The sequence below is a fragment of the Podarcis vaucheri genome (assembly GCF_965113315.1).
Source record: "Podarcis vaucheri genome assembly, chromosome: 6".
Classification (NCBI taxonomy): domain Eukaryota; kingdom Metazoa; phylum Chordata; class Lepidosauria; order Squamata; family Lacertidae; genus Podarcis; species Podarcis vaucheri.
In genome coordinates, this window is record NC_138764.1 from 38,040,841 (window position 1) to 38,062,135 (window position 21,295).

The 21,295-nt window shown below is 39.3% G+C and overlaps 1 protein-coding gene and 1 long non-coding RNA gene across 20 annotated transcripts in view; one reads left to right on the plus strand and one right to left on the minus strand.

The window, feature by feature from the left end:
• Positions 1-21,295, minus strand: part of ADGRL2 (adhesion G protein-coupled receptor L2) — a 246,900-nt gene that overhangs the window by 2,182 nt on the left and 223,423 nt on the right. For 5 of the 19 annotated variants that reach the window (XM_082228074.1, XM_082228062.1, XM_082228073.1 and 2 more), the window contains 8 exons: positions 13,188-13,279; positions 12,074-12,118; positions 11,726-11,752; positions 10,918-11,086; positions 7,817-7,945; positions 6,404-6,500; positions 2,913-3,041; positions 1,876-1,893 (listed from right to left, as the gene is read on the minus strand). In XM_082228074.1, the coding sequence (XP_082084200.1) occupies positions 1,876-1,893; positions 2,913-3,041; positions 6,404-6,500; positions 7,817-7,945; positions 10,918-11,086; positions 11,726-11,752; positions 12,074-12,118; positions 13,188-13,279 (706 nt within the window). Of the gene's footprint in view, positions 1-6; positions 60-1,841; positions 1,894-2,596; positions 2,679-2,912; positions 3,042-6,403; positions 6,501-7,816; positions 7,946-10,917; positions 11,087-11,725; positions 11,753-12,073; positions 12,119-13,187; positions 13,280-21,295 lie in introns of those variants that run through there. The other 14 variants (XM_082228077.1, XM_082228079.1, XM_082228063.1 and 11 more) reach the window with 12 other exon arrangements.
• Positions 13,291-18,642, plus strand: LOC309535258. Its single transcript, XR_014221160.1, has 2 exons — positions 13,291-16,146; positions 18,432-18,642. It is a non-coding gene; the product is annotated as an uncharacterized lncRNA (long non-coding RNA).

A 21,295-nucleotide genomic window follows, 5' to 3' on the forward strand; every position in this document is an offset into this window, starting at 1 on the left:
ACTCACTTTGGACAACTCACATCATGTCTGTCTGCTCAGGCTATCTGGCCTAAGAGTAGCTGATATATAAAAGAAAGTAAAATGATTTATTGTAACATGATGAAGAATTACTGAGCTTCTCAGCAACTTAGTCAGAGCAAGGGTTCAGCAAATTAGATTACTAGCAATAACAGCTCTCTTTTTTTCCCCCAATATGATTTTTGTTTTGTTCATTTTTAATTTTTGGTTGCGTTTTAATATTCTCTCCGCCAGCAACGGCGCCAGGCTTCAGGAGGTCAAAGTTCGCCTGCAGCTTGCATCAGTCACAGTGACAGCACTGAATGAACCAGCATAGTCTGTTAAAGAGTTAGGCCCACAGACATTATGGGCGTATGGAAGTCAAAAGCAGAAATGTCAAGGGTTTCTCTAAGCATGGGTCACAGAAATTAACCAAAGAAGAGATATTAGCTGTGGAATGGGAGGAGATTATCAGCCAGGGCCGATATCTTTCAACTGCTGGAGAAATGGAGAAATTGGATACATCTGCGGGAAAGATGAAAAGAAGTTTTGGAAAGAAGGGGGGGGCGACTGGAATTTTATGGCGACATGCTCTTTTTCTATACAAAGAAATTCCATTTTTTTTCTGGAGACACAAAAGACATGTAAACTAAAGACATCACAGTGCTTCCCAGGCAAAGAAGAAAAAGAAAGCTATGAAAGAAACTGAATGGCATGTATCATGGATAAAGTTAGATGGTTTGTTAGTGAACTTTTAGAAGAATTGCTTTTAGAATTCAAGAGCAATGTTTGGAGGGGGGGGAATTAAGAAAGCATGAAATACGGTTGTTGGAATGGAACTGACCACTGTGAGGCTGCTGCATCATCACATGCAAGGCTTGGAGTTGTTACAGAGAAATAAAAGATTGTGTGTGCCTCTAAGAACGTTTCCTGTTTTACTTTCAGACTGCACTTAAAGCTGCAGCTTAAGCAAGAAAATTCAAGTTGCTTCTATAAAGATAGAAAGATTGGGTTGATGCCCAAAAGTGACTTTTCTTTGGTCAAAGAATACTACTTCTTCTTTTTTTTTTGAAGTGGAATAACTGCAGCTAATCTTGTATTGTGTTGTTCTAGCCATCCATGCGTACTGAATTAGTTAAAAGGATAGCAGTTCTTTGAAAGCCTCTCTAGGCTGCTTTGATTAAACAACTTTTGTAGCTGGGTATTTTCATATATGTTCCTAGATCTTTCTTGCAAAAGCTTTATCCATACGAAACATATGGCATTTATAAGAGAGAGGCAACACTTGGACCACATGCCGGCATTAATTTCCCCTCTGAAGGCATTCTCTCTCTCTTTCTCTCTTTTTAATAATCTAATACTTTATCCTCTATTAAAGAGATATTGAAGCATATTTAATAATCCAAAATGAATTTTCTATGATATACTGCAGAGTTAAGCACACTTGAATGTACTTCAACCAGTTTTAAAGAGGCAAGTTTAGTTGCCCGTGATCAGGTAATTCACTTGAAGTCTTTCATAGCCTGTAGCAAGATTACTGTGGGAATGTGGAAATGTTAAGTCAATTATTAAGCATTTCTGCTCAACTGTGCTCTGGTTTTAAGCAGCAAATTATTTCAGCATTGGATATCATAAGTTACCAATAGGGCTTGCTACAGACCTCTTGTGATTTGATTTTTGATTATTATTTTTTAGATTGTTCTCCGAAAAGCAGTACACATGTACTGTTTGAGCGTGGAAATATTTCATTTGCAAATTGTGAACCACTTGCCCGCTGAGTCTACTTCATGACCGCTAGTTATATTTTAATTGTGCCCATTAAAAATCATGCTGAAAAAATTTACATTTGATAGGCAAAGTTAAGTTTTACTCCCATACTTGTCTCTCTGTAGGTTGCTAGAGGAAAGCATAAGGGAAGTAAGAAAACACGAGAATGAACATAGAAACTGCAGTTCAGTTTTAAAGAATAAGGAACTTTGACATGTAACAACAGCTTTTTATATATAGATATATATATATATATAACAAAGTATAAAATTCTTAACACAGGATTTCAATTACATTCGAGGCTAGTATATTTGATGGCTTATTCCACTAATAATTAATAAAGATGCATTAATTTTTGAACTGGCTCAGAAGTTAAGAAAAGCAGTTGGATAGTATAGTATAACAAAGGTAGGGTTAGTAATAAAGCCTTGACATCCTGATGCTACCATGGCTGCCCGTAGCGCTGAATTAATGTACTGGCAACTAAATAATGCATCAGAGCAGTGTCAAGTTAGGAGACAGTTGCTCGTAGCAGAGCAGGAGGTACGCCCCATCCTAAGCACATAGTTGCTGGTGCAGCAAATACGTCTTAGGATCAGACTGTGCATCCCACATAAACAATGTTCTTCTAATTCTAGCCAAAGGGGGGAGTTCCTATAAAGCTGCACTATACTATAGTTTGCCTCTAAATATGACTCCGGATTCAGTTTCCCACACCAGGACGATCCGGGTGTCAAATGCCTCTTTGTGCGTTTAATTGTCTGATCGACTCCGTAAGCAGATTGTTTCTAAGCAAGCTTCAGATTAATTTTATATTGCATAGACATGATACCTCTAAGTGATATATATCTTGAAGATGGGCTCTCGGACCATGGAGTGTCAGTCCTGTAATAGTATATTAAGATTTATGCCACCTGTGTTAAAAACATGGGAGGATTATTGGCAAATACTATTATGGCAAAGGCATTATCACTATAATATAGTGCAGTTTTACAAGCCTGGCGTTATCAGCAGTACTTCTCGACGGAGAGAGAGAAATATATGGACGGCAGTTCTAGGTCCCCGGCCAAATTAACCGACGGAGGCTCTGAGCAAAATACCATCAAGAAACAAAAGCAAAAGCAACATATCCCAAAGTGTGGGCACACCTGGTGAGTTAAACACAGGAGCTGAAGGGGCATTACATACAACGGTTTCAGCGAGCAATGTGTTATAAGGATTGTTAGTGCCGTGTGGTCGAAGAAGAGGGTTTGTTAGTAGGTAATTGCCAGTCATTCCTAAAGCAAAGAAACAGAAAGAGAGACATCAGCTCCTTAATTTGATTCTGACAGTTCCAATAAAGTATATGTATTTTTTTTACAAAAATGTCATCATGAGTCGTGTATATCTTGTCAAATTTGATTCAGCCGAACATTTCTGAATGTATTTGAACTACTAATTTGAAGGACGAGAGGGAAAATGTAGTTAGATTTCAGTAATTCACAGGTGCTGGCCAAATCCCCAAAGTAAACACCTGCTAAGAATGACATTTGCTAATTTATACAAAATCACTGTTAAAACAAGAATAGCAATTAAACGCAAAGACCAATGTTCTATTTCAAGATGTTACAGCTTAATGTCTCTAACCTTAAGCATGGGTAATAGGCGCCGTAATAGAGAAATCAAAATTGTGTTAATTTAGAGCCACGCCGGTCAATCTCTGAAACCTACAGGGTTTATTACTAACTTAGCCGGGGTGGGGGTGGGGGGGCAAGTGAAAAACAACCTCTTCAGCCAAAGGTAAGTGATGGCAAGCTGCATGAAACCTTTCTTGTTATATGCAAAGGAGCGCATGCTTAAGGGGAGGCATGGAGGGGGTGGGGGGTTGGAGTTGAGGGCAAATCATTCATAAATTCTTACGGGAGAAACGGATTCATGCTGCAACGCTATCTGTTAGGATTTTTAAGTGAGTTATGTTTAAGTTATGTCTGTCCTCCCTGCAACAATAATCTTAAATGAACACACTGAAAGCTAGAGCAAACAGCTTATTTCTGCAATTTCAATCCCGATGCATCAACACTTTTTGCATATGCCCTCTAAAGAAGCAGAGAAAGTTTCTAAGCAATTTGTTAAAAACTAGGCATTTGAAAACCCGTATTGATCTTGGGTATCTTAAATTAATACAGTTGTCAGGGGAGATGGAATTATAGTGCAGTCTTTGTGGGCCCAAATGCATCATATATACACAAGCAAGGCGAAAGTGCCGTTCTGTTGAGCAGTGTGACAGTGGGTAGGAGAGGTGGATGTTGTCTGAATATATTACATGTCCAGAATGAGCTAGAGAGCAGCCAAAAAATTTACATACAAAATTTAAATTGATTAGGTTCTCATTGTAGCAATAGCAGCAGATATTACATTTTAAATATTAATGCCTTTATCACTACTCAAAATATTATTACTGTAGGTAGCAAAAATCCTGCAGTTCAGGGAATTGCTTTACTGACAGATTATGTTAATCTTATTTGGTGTTTGGTTTCATTTATTTGATTTTCACATTTTTTTAAAAAAGATGCAATCTAAATACAAGAAAGTGCAATTCAAAGAATCTTCCCCTATGCTGTACATTGCAAACTTTACACCACATGGCAATTTCAGCTAATTACCATAATTCCCCACCTCTGTCTTAATTTCTGCGCTGTGGCGGAAAGACTAACGATTCTCTAACTCTAGTGTGTTGGCTCTGAGAACTCAAAGGTCATGGTCTTTATTATTATTATTATTATTTAACTGAAAAATGCAGCACTGGCTACCTAGAAGTTCAGAGCACATTTCATAGGGAAAGTCCCAGTGCACAAAAGCTCATGGAAATTAGTGGATGCTTCCAAATGGGATTTGCTGTTTTCTCTTAAAGATTGTGCCCAACTAGCTAGCTCAATACAGCAGACCCTAGAATTGCAAGGAAACTGGAGGAAATCCTGGCAGTACAACCAGTCAGACAATGGACGATTTTCTACTTCTTCCAACAAAAAGAAGTGCTATATGTTCTATTCACACGCCATTTAAAATAAAAATAAAAATCTGGCTTGGGGCCTATGTAAATGTTGCTTGCCAGGGATAAATGTCAGCCAGCAGCTATTCTACATCCATTTCCTATTTCTTTACAGAGAAAGAAGCATTTGAGCTTGGTTGTACCATGATTTTGAACAAAAAACATTCTGGCTCCCCTACCCCAACACCAATCCCTGAAGGAATGGAAACTTTCTATTGTGGCATCAGGGGGATACAGCATTCAGAAAAATGTGGTAACAGCCTAGATAAGAGGTTACTTCCTCTGGAGAGAGGGAGGCTGTAATTGGATTGGTTTTTTTCCTTGTTAAAATCACAGTAGTGCCCTACCCTAGCAGCATTTTCAATTTGCCGGAAAAGCTGGCTGTGGCCGAAGGGCTGATGGTTAGTTCAAAACATCTGGACAGCACTAGGCTGGGGGTAGCAGATCTAGATTTATTCCAAAGGTGGATTTCCATATCTGTCCCACTTTGCCCACACTCCCTGCATTGTGTAACTTTTGTCCTGGTGAAGAGTCTGAGCAATATGAAAGCTTGCACACTATTTTCTGACATTTTAGTTGGTCCTAATAAAGGAACTGAAACATCCATCAAGACTCCAGATGCATGCCTTATAGCTAACAACATCAACTGTGGATTTTGGAATTTTCTTGTGGATCAACATAGATTTACTGGGCTTTTTTCTTTTTTGTTATGACAAACCACCAGGAAAGACCTCTCTATAAACTCAATTTGGATTTTAACAAAATAGATAAATACTGCAGGTTTTGGATTGAGATTTTGGGGGGTACAGAGTTGTACATTAGTATTTTTTGATAAAGTGTCTATTAATATATTAAGATTTGGATGAGAAGCTTTGGTTAGTTTACTGCTGGAGATGGCATGGGTAGCCTTCATAATCATTTAGTATACTTCTGTGAAGAGTTTTCAATGCATGAGCACATTCAATCTGAATTATAGTGATAAAACTGTGACCAGACATCTTAAGTCTGTTCTGTGGCTTTCCCCTCCTTTCCTTCTTTTCAGGTTGTCATGTGGCAGACAAATGCTGTACGTTACAGATATGATCAAAACTATACTGTGGGGAAAACCCTATTTGCAGATGTCTTTTGTATAGAGCTGATGTCAATTTGATTTCACAGGCAAAATGTCCGCATATGGAAATCTTATGCATTTACAATGTCACTGTGCTGGTATAGTTCTGTTTCAGTTTTAGACTACAAAGGTTAGCAAAAGTTTAAAATTATGTTCTTTGCTTTTATGTTTAAATTATTGATGAGACTTATTTAAATACGATTTCCATGAATAAGAATGTCAGATTCAATCCTGAGCAAAGAGCATGAGGGAACTAAGTTTTAAATGTGTTCAAGACCGAGTTGAGCTATAATTTTATACATTTGTGTGTGTGTGTGTGTGTGTGTGTGTGTGTGTGTGTGTGTGTGATTCCATTCCAATGCTGAGATATTTAACCTACCTACCCCAGAGCACATCTGCTTATTTGATTTATTTACTGCAACCCAATTCTCCTAAATTCTTATTTGAAAAAAATACCGCCGAAAGAACAGAACTAGAGTGTGATGTGTCCAGCAACTGACCTTGATTAAGTGTTGAAGTGCTATTGATATCACCTGAGATAAAGGATGATTCAGATTGTTTTCTCACAGTGTCATTCCACATCCTCCTTATTCGGCTCTGTTAACGGAAGAAATAGGGCATAGTTGTCACATCTTACATGGCAACCTGGCACATTTAGCTACAATCCTACGGAAGCGTACCTTGGAGTAAGACCCAGTGAACACAGTGGGGCTTACATGCAAGTCAGCATGCACAGAATTGCACTGTTAACCAACTTCTCTGTCATGCCTGCCGCAATGCATGTTCTTACCACCAAAGTATTGGAGAGGAGTATGGAACTGGCTGTGGTACGCTTGGCTTCAAACTAGTTTCTGGTTCTTTGGTGGCCACTTAGGACAACAGCTGGTTCATGCTGCTGGGTATCTTTCTCTTCAGCCTGAGCACTTAGTGCTGGACAGTCTTGTGCCCAGGCTGAGTTGCAACAACTTCAGTCTCAAAGTGTAGAGGGAAGTGATGCACTTAATTTTTAAGGCTGGAAAGTCATCTAATGCACGTTCTTTTAGCTGAGCTCTGGCATTGTTTTAGCTGCAGCATTTTGATAAGAGAACTGGCCTAGCCTACATAAAGAAAAGTGAGGTTGAATGCATTTGTTGGTTGCTTCTTTAGTTGCATTAAAAATAAATAAATTTAACAGAAAGCAAATGTTTGGACTTCTTTTTCAAAGGAATGGTAACAATGTATTTATGTTTAGTGTCACTGATCAAACAGGCAGCCCAATCAGGCTACTATCTTTCTCTACTTGTAGTATTATTATGCATACAGGAAAACTTCCTGAAAATGGTTATATTTACCTTTGTAAAATGGAAAGTCATTTGTGAAACATGTAGTCTCCTGAACTGATTTATATTCAGCATGTCTCAGACTTACTGCTGACTATACATGCAATTAAAAATCACATCTCTTGGCCACTTTCTGGCCATAAGTAAGCTCTAACTCTGCTTATGGACCAATAAGAGAGTTTGTTGTTAGTGTCTTCTTTTTTAAAAAAACTAAAAAATAAATACCGTATTTTTTGCACCATAACACTCACTTTTTTCCTCCTAGAACATAAGGGGAAATGTCTGTGCGTGTTATGGAGGAAATGCCTACGGGTGGCATGCCTACGGACTTTCCTCCTCTAAAAACTACGTGCGTGTTATGGTTGGGTGCGTGTTATAGAGCGAAAAATACGGTAACTACTATGAAGCTCAACCTTGAAGGAATGTTTAGAATCAGGCCCAGAATATATAAAAAAAGCATGCAATTGTCATCAAGGCTGTTATAATGAGAACACAATTAGTGCATCTGAATGGAACGCATCTCAGCGGGCTTTTTATAAGCAAGCTTAATTAAAAGATGCTGTCATTAAAAGGTTCTGTCAAAATGTTTGTTACCTGAGTGCCAGAGGAATAGCGAGCACTAGTTCTTGTAGTCGATGCCTTTACTGAACTGTGTGGGCTCTCTGTTGGCAATCCTCCACAGCAATACGAATGTCTGAAGCACTTGCCGTACTCCTTACGCACCTGTATGTTAACATTGATGCTCATAAATATTCATGCTTTCATTTTTAAATAATCTATTTCTGTATGTATCTATCTGTATATTTCTAGCTCCTGAGATCTGAGGCAGACAGCAAAGGTAAACAAGGCCTTCTGAAACAGGGCCAATTTTATATTTCCAAGAAAATTAAGAAAAATGTATTAAATTTTTACAAAATTAAAAGCATGTCAGTGAAGCACAAAATCCTCGCCTCTCTTATGCCTTGCCATTATGCCTCTAGTTATCTTCCTAGTTGGGGAACTGCAGGTAGAAGGAAATCACAGACAAAATGTGCCCCATGATTCACATTCCAGTGTGGCTTCGAACCATGACCAGGTGGAGGTTGCGTCTCGACTGGCTCTCCCAGTACACTGCAAACAATTCCAGACATAGTCTGGTGTGACCGCTTACGGCTTGAAGTAAGTCTGTGCCAAGCAACTCTATTGGTTAACAAAGTGGAACGAGAGCATTGAAGACAGCTGGGCACCATAGTTGTAGTGGCTTGGGAAATGGAACAATAACATCACCAGTGCAGCCGAGGTTTATGGGAAGCCCAGCGGTGAGGTTTCCATGGTGGAAATGCATCTGTGGAGCCAATCTGGTGCTCCCACTGGTGCATTTGCATCATGCCCACCTCACGCGCTCCTCCACAGTAAACCTAGGTGATGGGAGATTAGGTAAGTGTTGCCACCCCCACTGACCACTACTGGGAGCTACACTGCTAATTTCAAGGATACATATTTGGGATTGAATTTATTTGGACGGCACAAAATAAAGTTGTATTTCAATGTCTAACGTGATTAAGTTCACAAAAATGTAAAGCTAAGTGAATGATGCTAATACCCCCAGGGAAATAAAATTAATACTATGTATGTCAAGTCAGAAACAAGTCCAATTCAGTTTAAATGGAGCTTACTCTCAGGTTTATATAGGATTACAGCCTGAAAGATTTTAACGGCCTTAGAAATTTAGGCCAGGGATGAGAATGGACATAGTATGGGTTTCCTATATAAGCTGCAAAATATATGTGTGTGTGTGTGTGTGTGTGTGTGTGAGAGAGAGAGAGAGAGAGAGAGAGAGACCAGAGACTGCCACCGTCTTTTTAATTCCCCCTGCCTCCCAAATACCACCCCCTGGGGCTGATTTTTGCCTAATGTCTATACTGCTGTGAATGTACATTATCTGTCAGTGCAGCACATTCCACTGTCATTATTTCTAAATTACAGCTTGTTCAAAACTGAAGGAAGTAACAGCACTATCATCTTGTCAGGACTAGAAACATAATAGTTTTCACTTTCACAATTCTATTTCTCTGTTCAATTTAGTGGCCAACTAGTAATAACAGAATAAAAAGAACACATTAGCTATGTATACAGAAGTAGAATGATATCCAGGGAAAGACACTGAAACTTTTTAAAGCTTAAACGGCAGCCTGAATGCTTCTTGCAGGTATGAAACATCTTGTGCGAAGGTTAAGCTTTTTCCACGCTCAACTGGCACTTAATATTGCTTCTGACTACTGCAACATAGTATAAAAACAATACATAATTCGAATAAGGAATAAAGGCAATGTGCCTTTTGATGTTATTGGGTTTTTTTAAAACAACAACAACATTGTTTTATAATAGCCTAGTCTAGGAAGCATTTGTATCTTGACTATTTTCATTTTAAAATGTTTCAAATATTCATTCCTCTAAATCAGAGGAAATACCTACTGCCCAACTGGCAATTCCCTATTTCATGACGCAAATCACTTTGCCTGTATCATAGCAGCCACACTCAAACTGGAGAGTATACCACTTGTAAAAAAAATAATGAAATGCCAACTTCATTTCAAATACAAAAGGCTACTTCTGATTCAGCTCTTATCAAACTAGCAGCCAATAATCAGCATGCCTTTTATCCAATGATCTCAAATTAGTGAAATGTCCTATGAATCAGGGATCCCAATGTGTGAACAGTAATTTGATTTTCACAGTTCTCTTTAAAATGCTGATTATAAATAGTATTTTACCTATATCTTAAGTACAATCCTGCTCTTGGAGGATGGAAAGAAAAGAGCCCTGCTGGGGATCAACTTTTGCTAAAAGCTTCACCTCATAATGAACAAATCTACCATCAGCCAGAAAAATCACAAATGAAAAGAAAGATGTGCTACAGGGGTTGATCAATGGCTAACAGTGTCTCCCCATCCACCAATACTTTTCAGGGGAGAAGAACTGCAGTTACCCTGGTTTAATAGTTAAACACAATATACTTATTTGTTCCATGTTGCATAACAGAGGCCATAAATGTTTGCTGAACAACAAAACCCATTCATTTTTAGAATGGTTTCTGATTCCATTTATTTATTTATTTATTTGCTTTCTTAAGCATGGACATAGCCAGGCTTCATGCTAGTGGGGAAAACCTCTGTTATGTATTTTTATTGATTTATTTGATTTGGGAGGGCAGCTGTCCCCCCCCCCACTGCTATGGCCATGTTCTTAAGTGGCTTTGCAGCTTTTTTTAAAGATAGGTACATTTACATGTCTAGTTTATGGCCCATCTTGCCTTGCAAGTCATTGGCACTAGGATTGGTAAGAAAATAGCCCCATTGATCTCATTTGAGATCTTCGGAACAGACACATGTAGAATTCTGCTCTGATTGCCCCACATTAAACATGGTAATGTGGGACTAACTGCATCCAGACAATCCCAATTATTGGCGTGTGTTCACTTTCGTCTGTGACATTGCCACCTAGGGGGAGTATCGCAAGAATGCAGAAGAATGGGTAAAGTAACCTAACAATCAGGACTTCTAACAGCAATTTTGTTGGCAGCTGGATCACACGTTAAACAACAGAGCGCTACGTTCCACCTGTCTATGCACTATTGATATATAATGCCTTGTTTAAAAAGAGATACTGGAAATATTTTGGAGATACAGAGAAAGTGTATATGTGCAATGACTCACTTTCTTTTGGAGTGCACAATGAAAGATGAAAATAAACATTCCTTGGAAAGAATTAAATACTGTGAAGAGGTATGCCATCACAATGGTCTCATCGTTGACATAAAGCAGTCCAAAAGACCATGTTAGGCCCAGAAGACACAGGAGAGCAAATGCACCTAGGGCCCAAGACCTGAAAAAGAAAAGCAATTTAAGTAACACTGCCGTTTTGTTTTGTTTTGTAAAAAATGCACATTGCAAAATTGCATATTAAAAGTTTACTTGCTGCAATTTATTTTTACTAGGTTTTTAGTCATATATAATTATAAATTATTGGCTTTAACCTTTTATCTATTATAGGAAGAGCAATTCCGTTTTCGTTTCCAATGAAAACAGCAGCGGTAGTTATTTTAAAATGCAATGCTCTAGTACCAGGTCCAGAAACCCCTTTGCTTTATCTGTATGTATGCGTGTATATTTGGAGATCTGAAAGTCCCTTTTACCCACTAATGGGTGCCCATATTTTAACAATTGTGCTTGCATCTGACACACACATACACAAATAACACAAATACACAAAAGTTAAATGGCAGATCAAAGGCTGATAACCTAAAGTTTGAAGACTCTGCTAAACTAGGTACTCTAACTTTCATATGAAAGTGCCTTACTAAAATGTGACAAATATATGGATTTAATCACAAAAGAAAGTCTTTGAAGGATATTTTGTCATGAATAGTTTCGGGGGGGGGGGAGGAGAAATTGCAGAGGACAGCACAGAATGAAGGGGAAAGGGGTTTATTCAGTGCATTCCACATCTAACTAATGATCTTACTTGATAAATGGCTTATTATCTTCATAGCTAGAAAGCATTATAAGCAGAAAAGAGAAACAAAATCATTAGACAGAATTTAAATTGAAATTAATAAGAAAGCATTTTTAGTAATTTTATACAAAAATTAGTTAAAATTAGAAAATTCAAAGTGCAGACGCAAGCAGTTTAAAATAATAAAAAGCATATAATAGTTGGAAATAGTTTAGCAAATTAGATTATCTCCAAAGTTGTTAATTAAAATTACGGACAATCCAGAAAATTGTCCAAATTTGTAAAGTTTTGTTTTTTAAAAAATAAATAAATTAAAAAGTCATGCTTTAAATTTGTTAATGTAGGGTTCTATCTTACCCAGGTAAGTCCGTATTATAGTAGCCATCACAAACACGGTAATTACTGGTGTGGATGAGAAGACAGAAAGAGGAAGAAAAGGAAGAAAAGAGAGGTGCTAAAGATTAGCTCTCTCTCTTAACATGCAACATGCAATGAAGCTGATATTGTGACCTATCTAAGCAACTTCTAGTTTGTAATGCTAGCTTTGTTGCAAATCTGCCCTTGCCATATTCTGCATTCAAAGACAATTCAAGAGCCCACTACTAAGCACATTTCACTTGGGAGCACGAATGACGTCAGTGGATCTGACCTCCAAGTAAGAGTGCTTATGATTAGGGGGGGAAGTCCTGTCCCTCTTAAGTCTGGCAAAACAATTCCAGTCTAAATATAGAATAATCTAACGCAGGGGTAGGCAATGTAAGTCCAAAGTGTTTATCCCACCCAACCAACCCAAAGGCTTCCCTCCCAGAAATCTTTACCCACATAATGGATGCTTGGGCTGGAATTGGACAGTGGAATCTTATCTTGCCTACCTCTGACCTAAAGCATGATCCACCACTGTAAGATTCTCATTAAGAATATTAAGCCATTGCGCTACTTTCAAGAAAGGGAATATTGTGATTCTTGTGTAGTCACAGGATAAAAGTAAATATTTGTTAAATTTGCATGAAAAGCAACAGATAATCTTCAAGATAACAAAAGAAGTAGAAGCAAATTCTCTTAGGGGAGTGGGATTATGAATGGGGAAACTGCTGAGAATCACTAGCATCTGAAAATAATTTAACGAAACATACTCAGCAGAACAACACCAGCTATGCAAAGAGGAACATCGTTTGGGAGCTGCATTTTAAATGCAAATGAACTTGCTACATTGCTGAGGAATCTCCATGAATGCACCAAAACAAATTCTTGGCCATTGTTCCAAGCATAAGTTATTTAATTTCAAGCGTTGCCTGTATCATTATAGCAACAAATATGACGAGAGCAGGATTGGTGCTGTTTACTTCTAATTGACATCTGTGGGTGCTGGGAAACAAAGCCTAGTGTTGCTAATGGAAAGGGGGAGCTTTCAATCAGTTGGAACAATCAGAAAAAATAATCACAGTTCTTGATTCAAACACAAAGCACTTACTTAATGTTTTCCAACCTGCTAGAGTCTGGTTTCAAAGTGTTTGAGTGCTTCACCATTTTGTACAGTGTGATCACCAGGAAGATAATATTCAGCTGTCAAAACAGATAGCAATGAAATTAAACTACTTCAAGTAACAAGTTAGGTAATGATGATGCTCTAGACTAAACAAAAAAAGTAAAAAAAAAAAAAGTGGTTATTTTCCAAATTATTCTAGGGCTGGTGACAGAACAGTCTGCACAAAGCGGCTGCAAAGAAAGATTAGATCAAGAATGGCCAAAGCCCAGCCACTCTCACTCAGTGCACATCTTGTAATATTGTTCATTTTGGTTTGACGTTTTGGTTTGAGTTTATTTGTGCTTCATACTGCCTAATGTTAAACATTCCTGTGCAAAAGAACATTAGGAAACATATTTCAATGTCTTTTTAAATGTACACCGAAGATGCTTCATGTGTCCGTCTAAAAAATTAAAGTGTGAATACTGGCTACTGCTCCATGTTGAGTCTGCACTTGGTGGTGACGAGGTAAGCCATTGCCTAGTTTATGAAATGGCCCTTCAAGTTGGGAGTCCTGAACCCAAGTCTCCTACTCAGAGCAGCAGTTCCCCTCTAAGTTTAGTGCTTTGTGGATGAGCCAAAATGAGCACTGCGTTGGACTTGTGCAACTGCGCACGCCTGCAATGCTGCCAGCAGAACAATGTTGAAAGGGTCTAGTTTCAATTATGAAGGATCCTGGTGTGCCTTTATGTTTCAGCCAGGGATCCTGTTTTAAAACAAACTCTGGTTAGTTTAACAAGCCAACTTGTGTCACGGCACTGTCAGGCAAGGAATGTCAAAACTACACCTACAAGTTAGGAAAATGTGTGTATCGGTCCTGCATTTCTCAGCTACTCCTAGGAGTGCACCCAATGAGGCAGTTGCAGCAACAGAGAGGCCCCACTCATAGGGTTGCCATATTTCAAAAAGTAGGAAGTTAGGAAGACACCCACCCCCACCCCATCCACCCCCACCCCACAAATCCAGACGTATGGCAGCCCTACCCACTCATCAGTGTTCAGCCTGGCCTTGACAGCTTAACAATTCATGGTCTGAAATTGGCTACTTTGGAAACTTAGCAGAGCTTGTTTTAAACCAGATCCCCTGGTTTGAACTTAACAACCAACCAGGCTTCCTCTTTGCCATGTGAGAGAAGGAGAGCAGAACGCAGTCAGATGTTTTGCTTGGGTTCATTCCAACTCAATCATATAGCACTGAACTAAGCGTTACATATGAATGAGCCCTAGATGTGGATTCTTTACATGCCTGTGATATAAATAATGTGTAATAAAACAAGGAAATTCTGAACTAGCCAGGTTTTGAATAAGCCATTATAGATCAAGAGAATAGAAACTCAAGGTGAAATTAATCTGGTTCACATTAACAAACTCATCTCAAATGCTGGTGCTGTTATTATCACGGAGAAAGAACAATTGATTATAGTAAGCAGGGGACACCCAAAGCAAAATAATAATTTCGGCATGTTAATGACCTTGTTTACATATGAACTACTTGACAATAAACTACAACCAATACTGGGAGTTAAACTGAAGCCAGTTTGATCCCCTGTTGCAACTGCAGGAATTAGCAATGACTCAAAGACTGCCCTTTCCACTTCCCTGTAAAGCCATAGTGTAAATAATGCATTTATTTTGTACTCTATGGCAACCAGGCAGCTCACAATGCTTTCTTTTTTTGTCCTTGCTGTTTTGCTGTGTATTCTTCCTAGCAGAATTGGCTATCTTTTCTCCCTTGCAAAATGGCTGCAACCTTACGCAGACAGTAATGCACATCTTTTATGTGCATTGTTATGAATATTAACTAAGCATTCTATCAGAGGAAGGGACAGTGAGGCCATCGTCCTGTAGTTTCTATACCCAAGCCTTCTACACTCTGGGTTATACAAACTGGCTGCCTGCTTTAACTGGAGTGGCACTGTTTGGTTCTGGCAAAAGGTGTTATGATTTCAGGCTGCTTCCGATTTTGTATTTTGGCTGCTTTAAAATCCAAAATCCTGCTGATGCCACTGTGGCTGCAGGGTCAGCTGCTGTCCTCCTAACCAGTGAGTCACGGATGCTTCTGAGACACAAATATCTCTTCCTGCAAGCATGCTCATGCACTGGGGGGGTTGGAACGGCTTCTGTGATAGCATCACAGCACCCCTGAAGTCACTGTAAATTGCCTGGCTGTGACTGGTGTTGGTGCAAGATTTCCATGGATACTGTGGATGTGGTTGTCCATGCTGCTATGCTAATATCTCTTGTTTCTGCTGGCATAGCTTTGCTTTCTGCTTTGCTACTAGAGTGTCCAGGATCATGACTTCATTACTCATGTTTAATGCTGGAATGGTGGCCCTAATTGGGCCTTTAAGCCGTATGCTACTTCCAACTGCATTCCTCAGTGGCAGGAGTTGAGGATTGCCATAGATGCTATAACATCAGCCAGATCCCTGTGGGTATCAGCTGTGGAAATCAATATGGTTTATGAAGCAAGGCCTCCTACCTCCCTACAGCAAACATCTGATTTGAAAGTGGTTGAAAGTGCCAAAAGAATCAGCCCAAAGTAGTAGAATCCTTTGGGTGGGGTGGGGGGGGGGTCATAAATAAAAACCAGAAAGATAAGGGGAAACATTTCTGAATAGTGCCAAACCCTAGGGGTGCTGAGTAGAAGGAATGTTCCTAAATTTTGGACATTTTAGATTTTTCCTGGTCTGGAGCAAACTGTGTCTTTTGTTTTGTAGCTGTGTGATTTGTGCTCATATTGTATTGTGATGGCCATTGGCTATAAACAATAAAATTTATTGATTGATATAAAATATAAAAAATTGAGTGTCTGCTTAAGCATAGAAAGTGAAAGAAAGAGAAAGGGTGGCACAACAAGAAACACAGCACTTTCATTCGTCTGATAAAGGTCCTGTAATATGATGGTAAGTGAAAATGAAAGTCTCTTTAACAATACAACATACTGTAGTTCTAAAGCAAAGCAACTAAGACATATGACAACAGAGCATGAGATACTTGTTTGCCACATCTCTGTGAAATATGATATAATTTAAAGCATCAAGCAAACCAAAGAACACTAGTTCGCTCTGTGAAAGCAATATTCAGAAGTCCTGGTTTGCCTATGCTCCAAGTACCCATTAGAAAAGTATTCGCTTTCTTGCTATTAAACACACACACCTGGTAAGAACATCACAATGGTAGGTGAGAGCTCTGGGAAAATGCATCTCCTCTAGATAAATCACCTCTAATCAAGAGGTAAACAAACTCGGACAGATTGCCATAATATCATGTAACATGGAAAACAGAAAGGGGCAGAGCAGAGGAACTTGTTGAAGAGCATACACTTACAAGAAATGACTTGTACTCGCATTTTTTATGAAGAAATTATTTGCTTATTCCTCACTCTCCCGATTCTTCTCATTGCTATCTAAGAAATCACACATATTTGTAAGGTGTGATTGGGTGATATATATATGACAGTTTAAATGCTTAATTTCTTAAAGAACATTAATACTGTGTGCGCCTTGAAAGCCACTGAATCGATTCCTTCAAGGAATTGATTCAAACTGACTCACGGAAAGATTTCTGCTGTCATAACACTATAAAATGATCTTGTAATTTTCTTGTGATTAATGATTCCTCTCAAAGGGTGTGAGAACTGTGGACCTATTGAGTGAGGGTGAAGTGCATGGAGAAGAAGACTTCTGCATGCCTAGTCCTAGCTCACAATATGAGCCATGCATGAAATCCCAGGCACAAGAGTACAATGCATATATTGTATGTATTTTCTTTATTTGTAAACCACAATTTCCCAAAACAGTACACTGTTATGAACTCTGTAAAATAAAGTCAACAAAACCATTTCTACTACTGCACTATTATTATACAAAAGCCATCTGAAATACTAAAAGGCCCATCCGGTAGCACCAGTAGAACTGGGTGTGGTGTAGAATAGTGATATTTTGGATATAAGCTTTGTTATATTATATAGTGAACAAGCTTTGTGCCTGCATATGCAACCCCTTTCCTTGATGCAGTTAAAGCAAGACATCACTTACTTAGCCATAGTTTCTCATTGTGCCTGAACTGGTAAACCATGGTTACCAGGTACAGAAAAAGTTAGGATCTTAAACCAACTTCAAGCTGTGTTTTGAGAACTTGGTAACCATAGTTTCCCAGTTCAGATGTAATGGGAAAGGACAGTTGATTGAAGTGTTCCTGGTGTAATTGAGAAAGGGGCAGAGAAGAGGCAATGTGTGTGGAGAAAAGGCTTACAAAAACCAAGATGTGATAAGCCCAACCTGGCACAATGTCATCTTTATGCTGATCACCTCTTCAGTGGCAGTAGTGGGGGACTAGTTTCAGTTCAGGGTTAGTTTCAGTTCTCCTGCTTCCACCAAAAGTGGTCGTTTTAATTTGCTATATGTCACCAAACTAATAAACAAGTGAATGGTGTATTGCTGACATGGCATCTGCAGCTATGGAAACATGTACTTGAATCACAGAAGTTTATCACATTATGGTGAATTTTTCTAGGATGTGGTAAGCATAAAGTATTAGACATCCCTCTCCATACAGCTAGCACAAGAACTATGCCTCAATTTCTAAAACTTCCATTAATCACACTGAGGATTTGCCAATATTTTGACCAATGGATGAAATCCCAATGCCTATTATGCTATCGCTGCAAAGTTACTTTGTCTTGGATGGACAGTATCACTAAGGAGAAGTAATGTCATCTCTTTAGAGATCATATGTTTCCCTATTCATGAAACAGAACCACATCCAGAATGCTTTGGGTCAGTCATCTTCCTGCAGGCGATTCCTAAGGCTCATGAGAATCTCTCTCAGGAGCTCAACACAAATGACACGTCTAACCAACCTCGAACCTCCTTGAATTATATTAAAGCGAAAAGAGGCAAAACACAAAAAGTCAAAAGTGTGGGCTTTTCTGACCAGAGTTTGCCAGAGTGCACTGTTTGTTTTATTAAAGCCATCAAGCTGCTCAATTGAATTACATTGAGCTTAGCAGCTTAAAATTCATTCCACACAGCCTGAAGTGCTGACATGGATATGATAAGACAGAAGAACAGAAACACCACTCTGAGGTAACCTAGCTGAACTGCACATGTTCTGACCCTGTTTGTCCTCCCTGGAGCTTTTGTTACCTGGCAGAGGCAAGCTCTAAAATTGCTCTTCTATCTCGCAGATCCTTGCTCTTAGCCAAGCAGAAGCCTATTCCTCTCTGGGACTGGCAGCCCGAGAAGTGTTGTCTGAAGGAGCCCTTCGAAAGGAGTGCGCAAAGCTGAACTCTCCCTGAACTTAATTAATTATTAAGGATGCAGATGGAGCTGTCCAAATGATAAGAACAGCTCCTGACGTGTCATGATCCAAGCTTTCATTAAATCATTTCAGGCATACTAATGGCGTTCCACTGCTCATTACTCTCACACATGCTTTCTTCCATAGATACAATAACCCCGGTGCCCCGTAGTCTGAAAGGAAAGTCAACTGCTCTCCTTCAAGGATCCGAACGCCGCATGTTTCCTAAAGCGCCGAGAATGGGCAAGGTTATTTGGGAAGGCGGTCCTACCTAATCTTAAGAGGGAAAGCATCGGGTGGGGAGGCTGTATGGCAAGGAAAGGGAGGGTAGTGATATTTACTTTAAATGCAAAAAACAGCAAGGCGTGGAATAAATAAAAAGGCTGTGATCAAGAAACCCAGAAATACATAGTCAACAACGCAGTGCAGAGCTGCATGTGTTTGATCCCATTCAAAACAATGAGATCCTAATTCTGACCAATATGCCCAATTCTTATTTTTAAGGAAGGCAGAAAAGCTTATATAAAAATCGGTGTATGTATCAAAAATTCCGATAAAAGGACAAAGTCAATGGAACGCCCGGTTGCAGATTTCCCCTTGAACACTTACTGTTCCCAAAGAACACAATTTTCTTCCAGTTCCTTTAAAACAAATAGATAACATTATACTGCCCATCTCCTTCCCTCAAATTAGCAGCCAATTTCAACAAGATCATGAGTGCCTAAATTTATATTAGATTATCATGGCCACAGAATCTTATCTGAGAATGTACTAAATAAATCTTTTGCTTGAATTACAATGGACTAAAGCCTCAAGATCATATAAATGCTGATAGCGGTCCATTAAATCACCGACACTCTGGCTTTTATTTTCTGCAACTTATCAATTAAGATCAGTATAGGCTATAATATATCTAACTGTTCCGTAATGGGTGTATTAGTCTTTCCCCCAAAGGAGTCTACAATTTTGTGTATGTGGGCTGGAGGTGGGAAAAGAATAAGATCTCAAATTCTAAAGCCAGTAAATTAAAAGTGTGTGATTGTTCTTAATTCAGTATACACATCTGTGTTCTGTGTACACATGATAACAGTTATGAACATATTGAGAGGGACTGGAAGCACTCTGACGAATATGTGATGGAGGCAAGGGGGCGGAGGCGAACCCAGGAGAGGAGGGGCAGAGATTTTTGGGGTTGGGTGCCACCCAGGAGCCAGGAAAGGCGAAGAGGAAGGGTCCGAGAAGTCAAGAGTTGGAGGTGGGCATGCAGGACAGGTTGGAAGTGGAGGAAGAGACTGCTCACCGTATCTGAGAAGGCCCAGGTTGGGTGTCTGCACTTACGTCAGACAACGGTACCTAAGCCCAGACACAAACTTGGAAAACAGCTATGTAGACAACCACATAGTGTGGGTATCCAGTGCGCCTAAGGAGCTGCTTTTGTAAATATAGCATTAACTATCTGCTGTTTGCCTTTCCTGGCTGGGTGTGTAAGGAAGAAATCAGGGGTTGTTTTTTTGTTTTTCTGTTTTTCGTACTCAATAGTGACCCAAAAAGCTTGGTACAACCTATAATGTAGAGTTTGAAAGTCCATTAGAAGTAGCTCACACATTATGAGCTTTTCTGTTAAGGACTACAAACACAAACTCCATTTTCAGTGCGCTGTATTTAACAGAGTCATACACAGTAGTCTACTTTCTCTATAATTTAGTTGAAGGTAGCCCAGTATTGGGGCGACTCTAGCATACTCTGCATTGAGAGTTGCATTCCAGCAAAAAAATATTCCATGATTATTGCAGCACATTGTTGGGGCTAAATAAATTGTTAAATAGTAGCAACAGCAACAGCTGTTGTTGTTATACAACCATCGCCATATGTTTGTAAAGATTGTAATGGTAAATTCTTGAATGGCGCATATACATTAATGTACACCCATACCTCCTCTGCAGTTACACTGTTCACATTACACTGTTCTCGAATCATTACACTCCCTTTTCTTTTGGTCGGTACGATTAGAGGGCAAAGCAATTGCCAGAGAAGAATTACTCCCAGGAACTGTGCAGTGATTGCTACCTGCTGTTTCATATTTTTTGAAGTTGGGAATACTGCTCCCAAAGGCCTTTCACTTCTCAGTCTAAATGATTTGCAGGAGGATAATAATGTCATGGCCGGTAAATAATAGTAGACTCTGACTGTACATGGTCAATATGATTAAATGTCCCTCACCCCGATTTTCACTCTGACCTGGTTATGAGGAAACACCAATATCTGCCTCAATGCCCAGGGCCCACACAAAGTGTAATGTTATTTAAAGACAGAGAAAGAGAGGGGGGGACCCCCAAAGAAAGTACTGCTCACAGTAAATGATGCTGTTATTTTTGTAAAAAAAAAAAAGAGGAAAGGAGACATACCAAGACCCTGGCTCACTGAACTTTAGCTCGCACATTACTTTCAGCCACTTTATTCCCACGCCTGTGACCAGTCCACTTGCAACAGAATTACGTACGAATGAGGTGGCAGAATGTGCTAGTACTTCAGGCTGCAGGTAGGAGATGCAATTTTTAAATACATAAAACACCCATAGTCCTCAGTGTGCAATATGGGCTAGAAACTTTCTCCCTGGCATACTGAAGTTCTATTTGTTGGGATTATTATTATTTTTAATAATTTAGGAAGCAGTAGCAGACAGCATGGTGCCATGGCACCACTCACCTGACCTCTGGTTTGTTTCACCGTTGTTGCTTTCTGGGAGGTGGA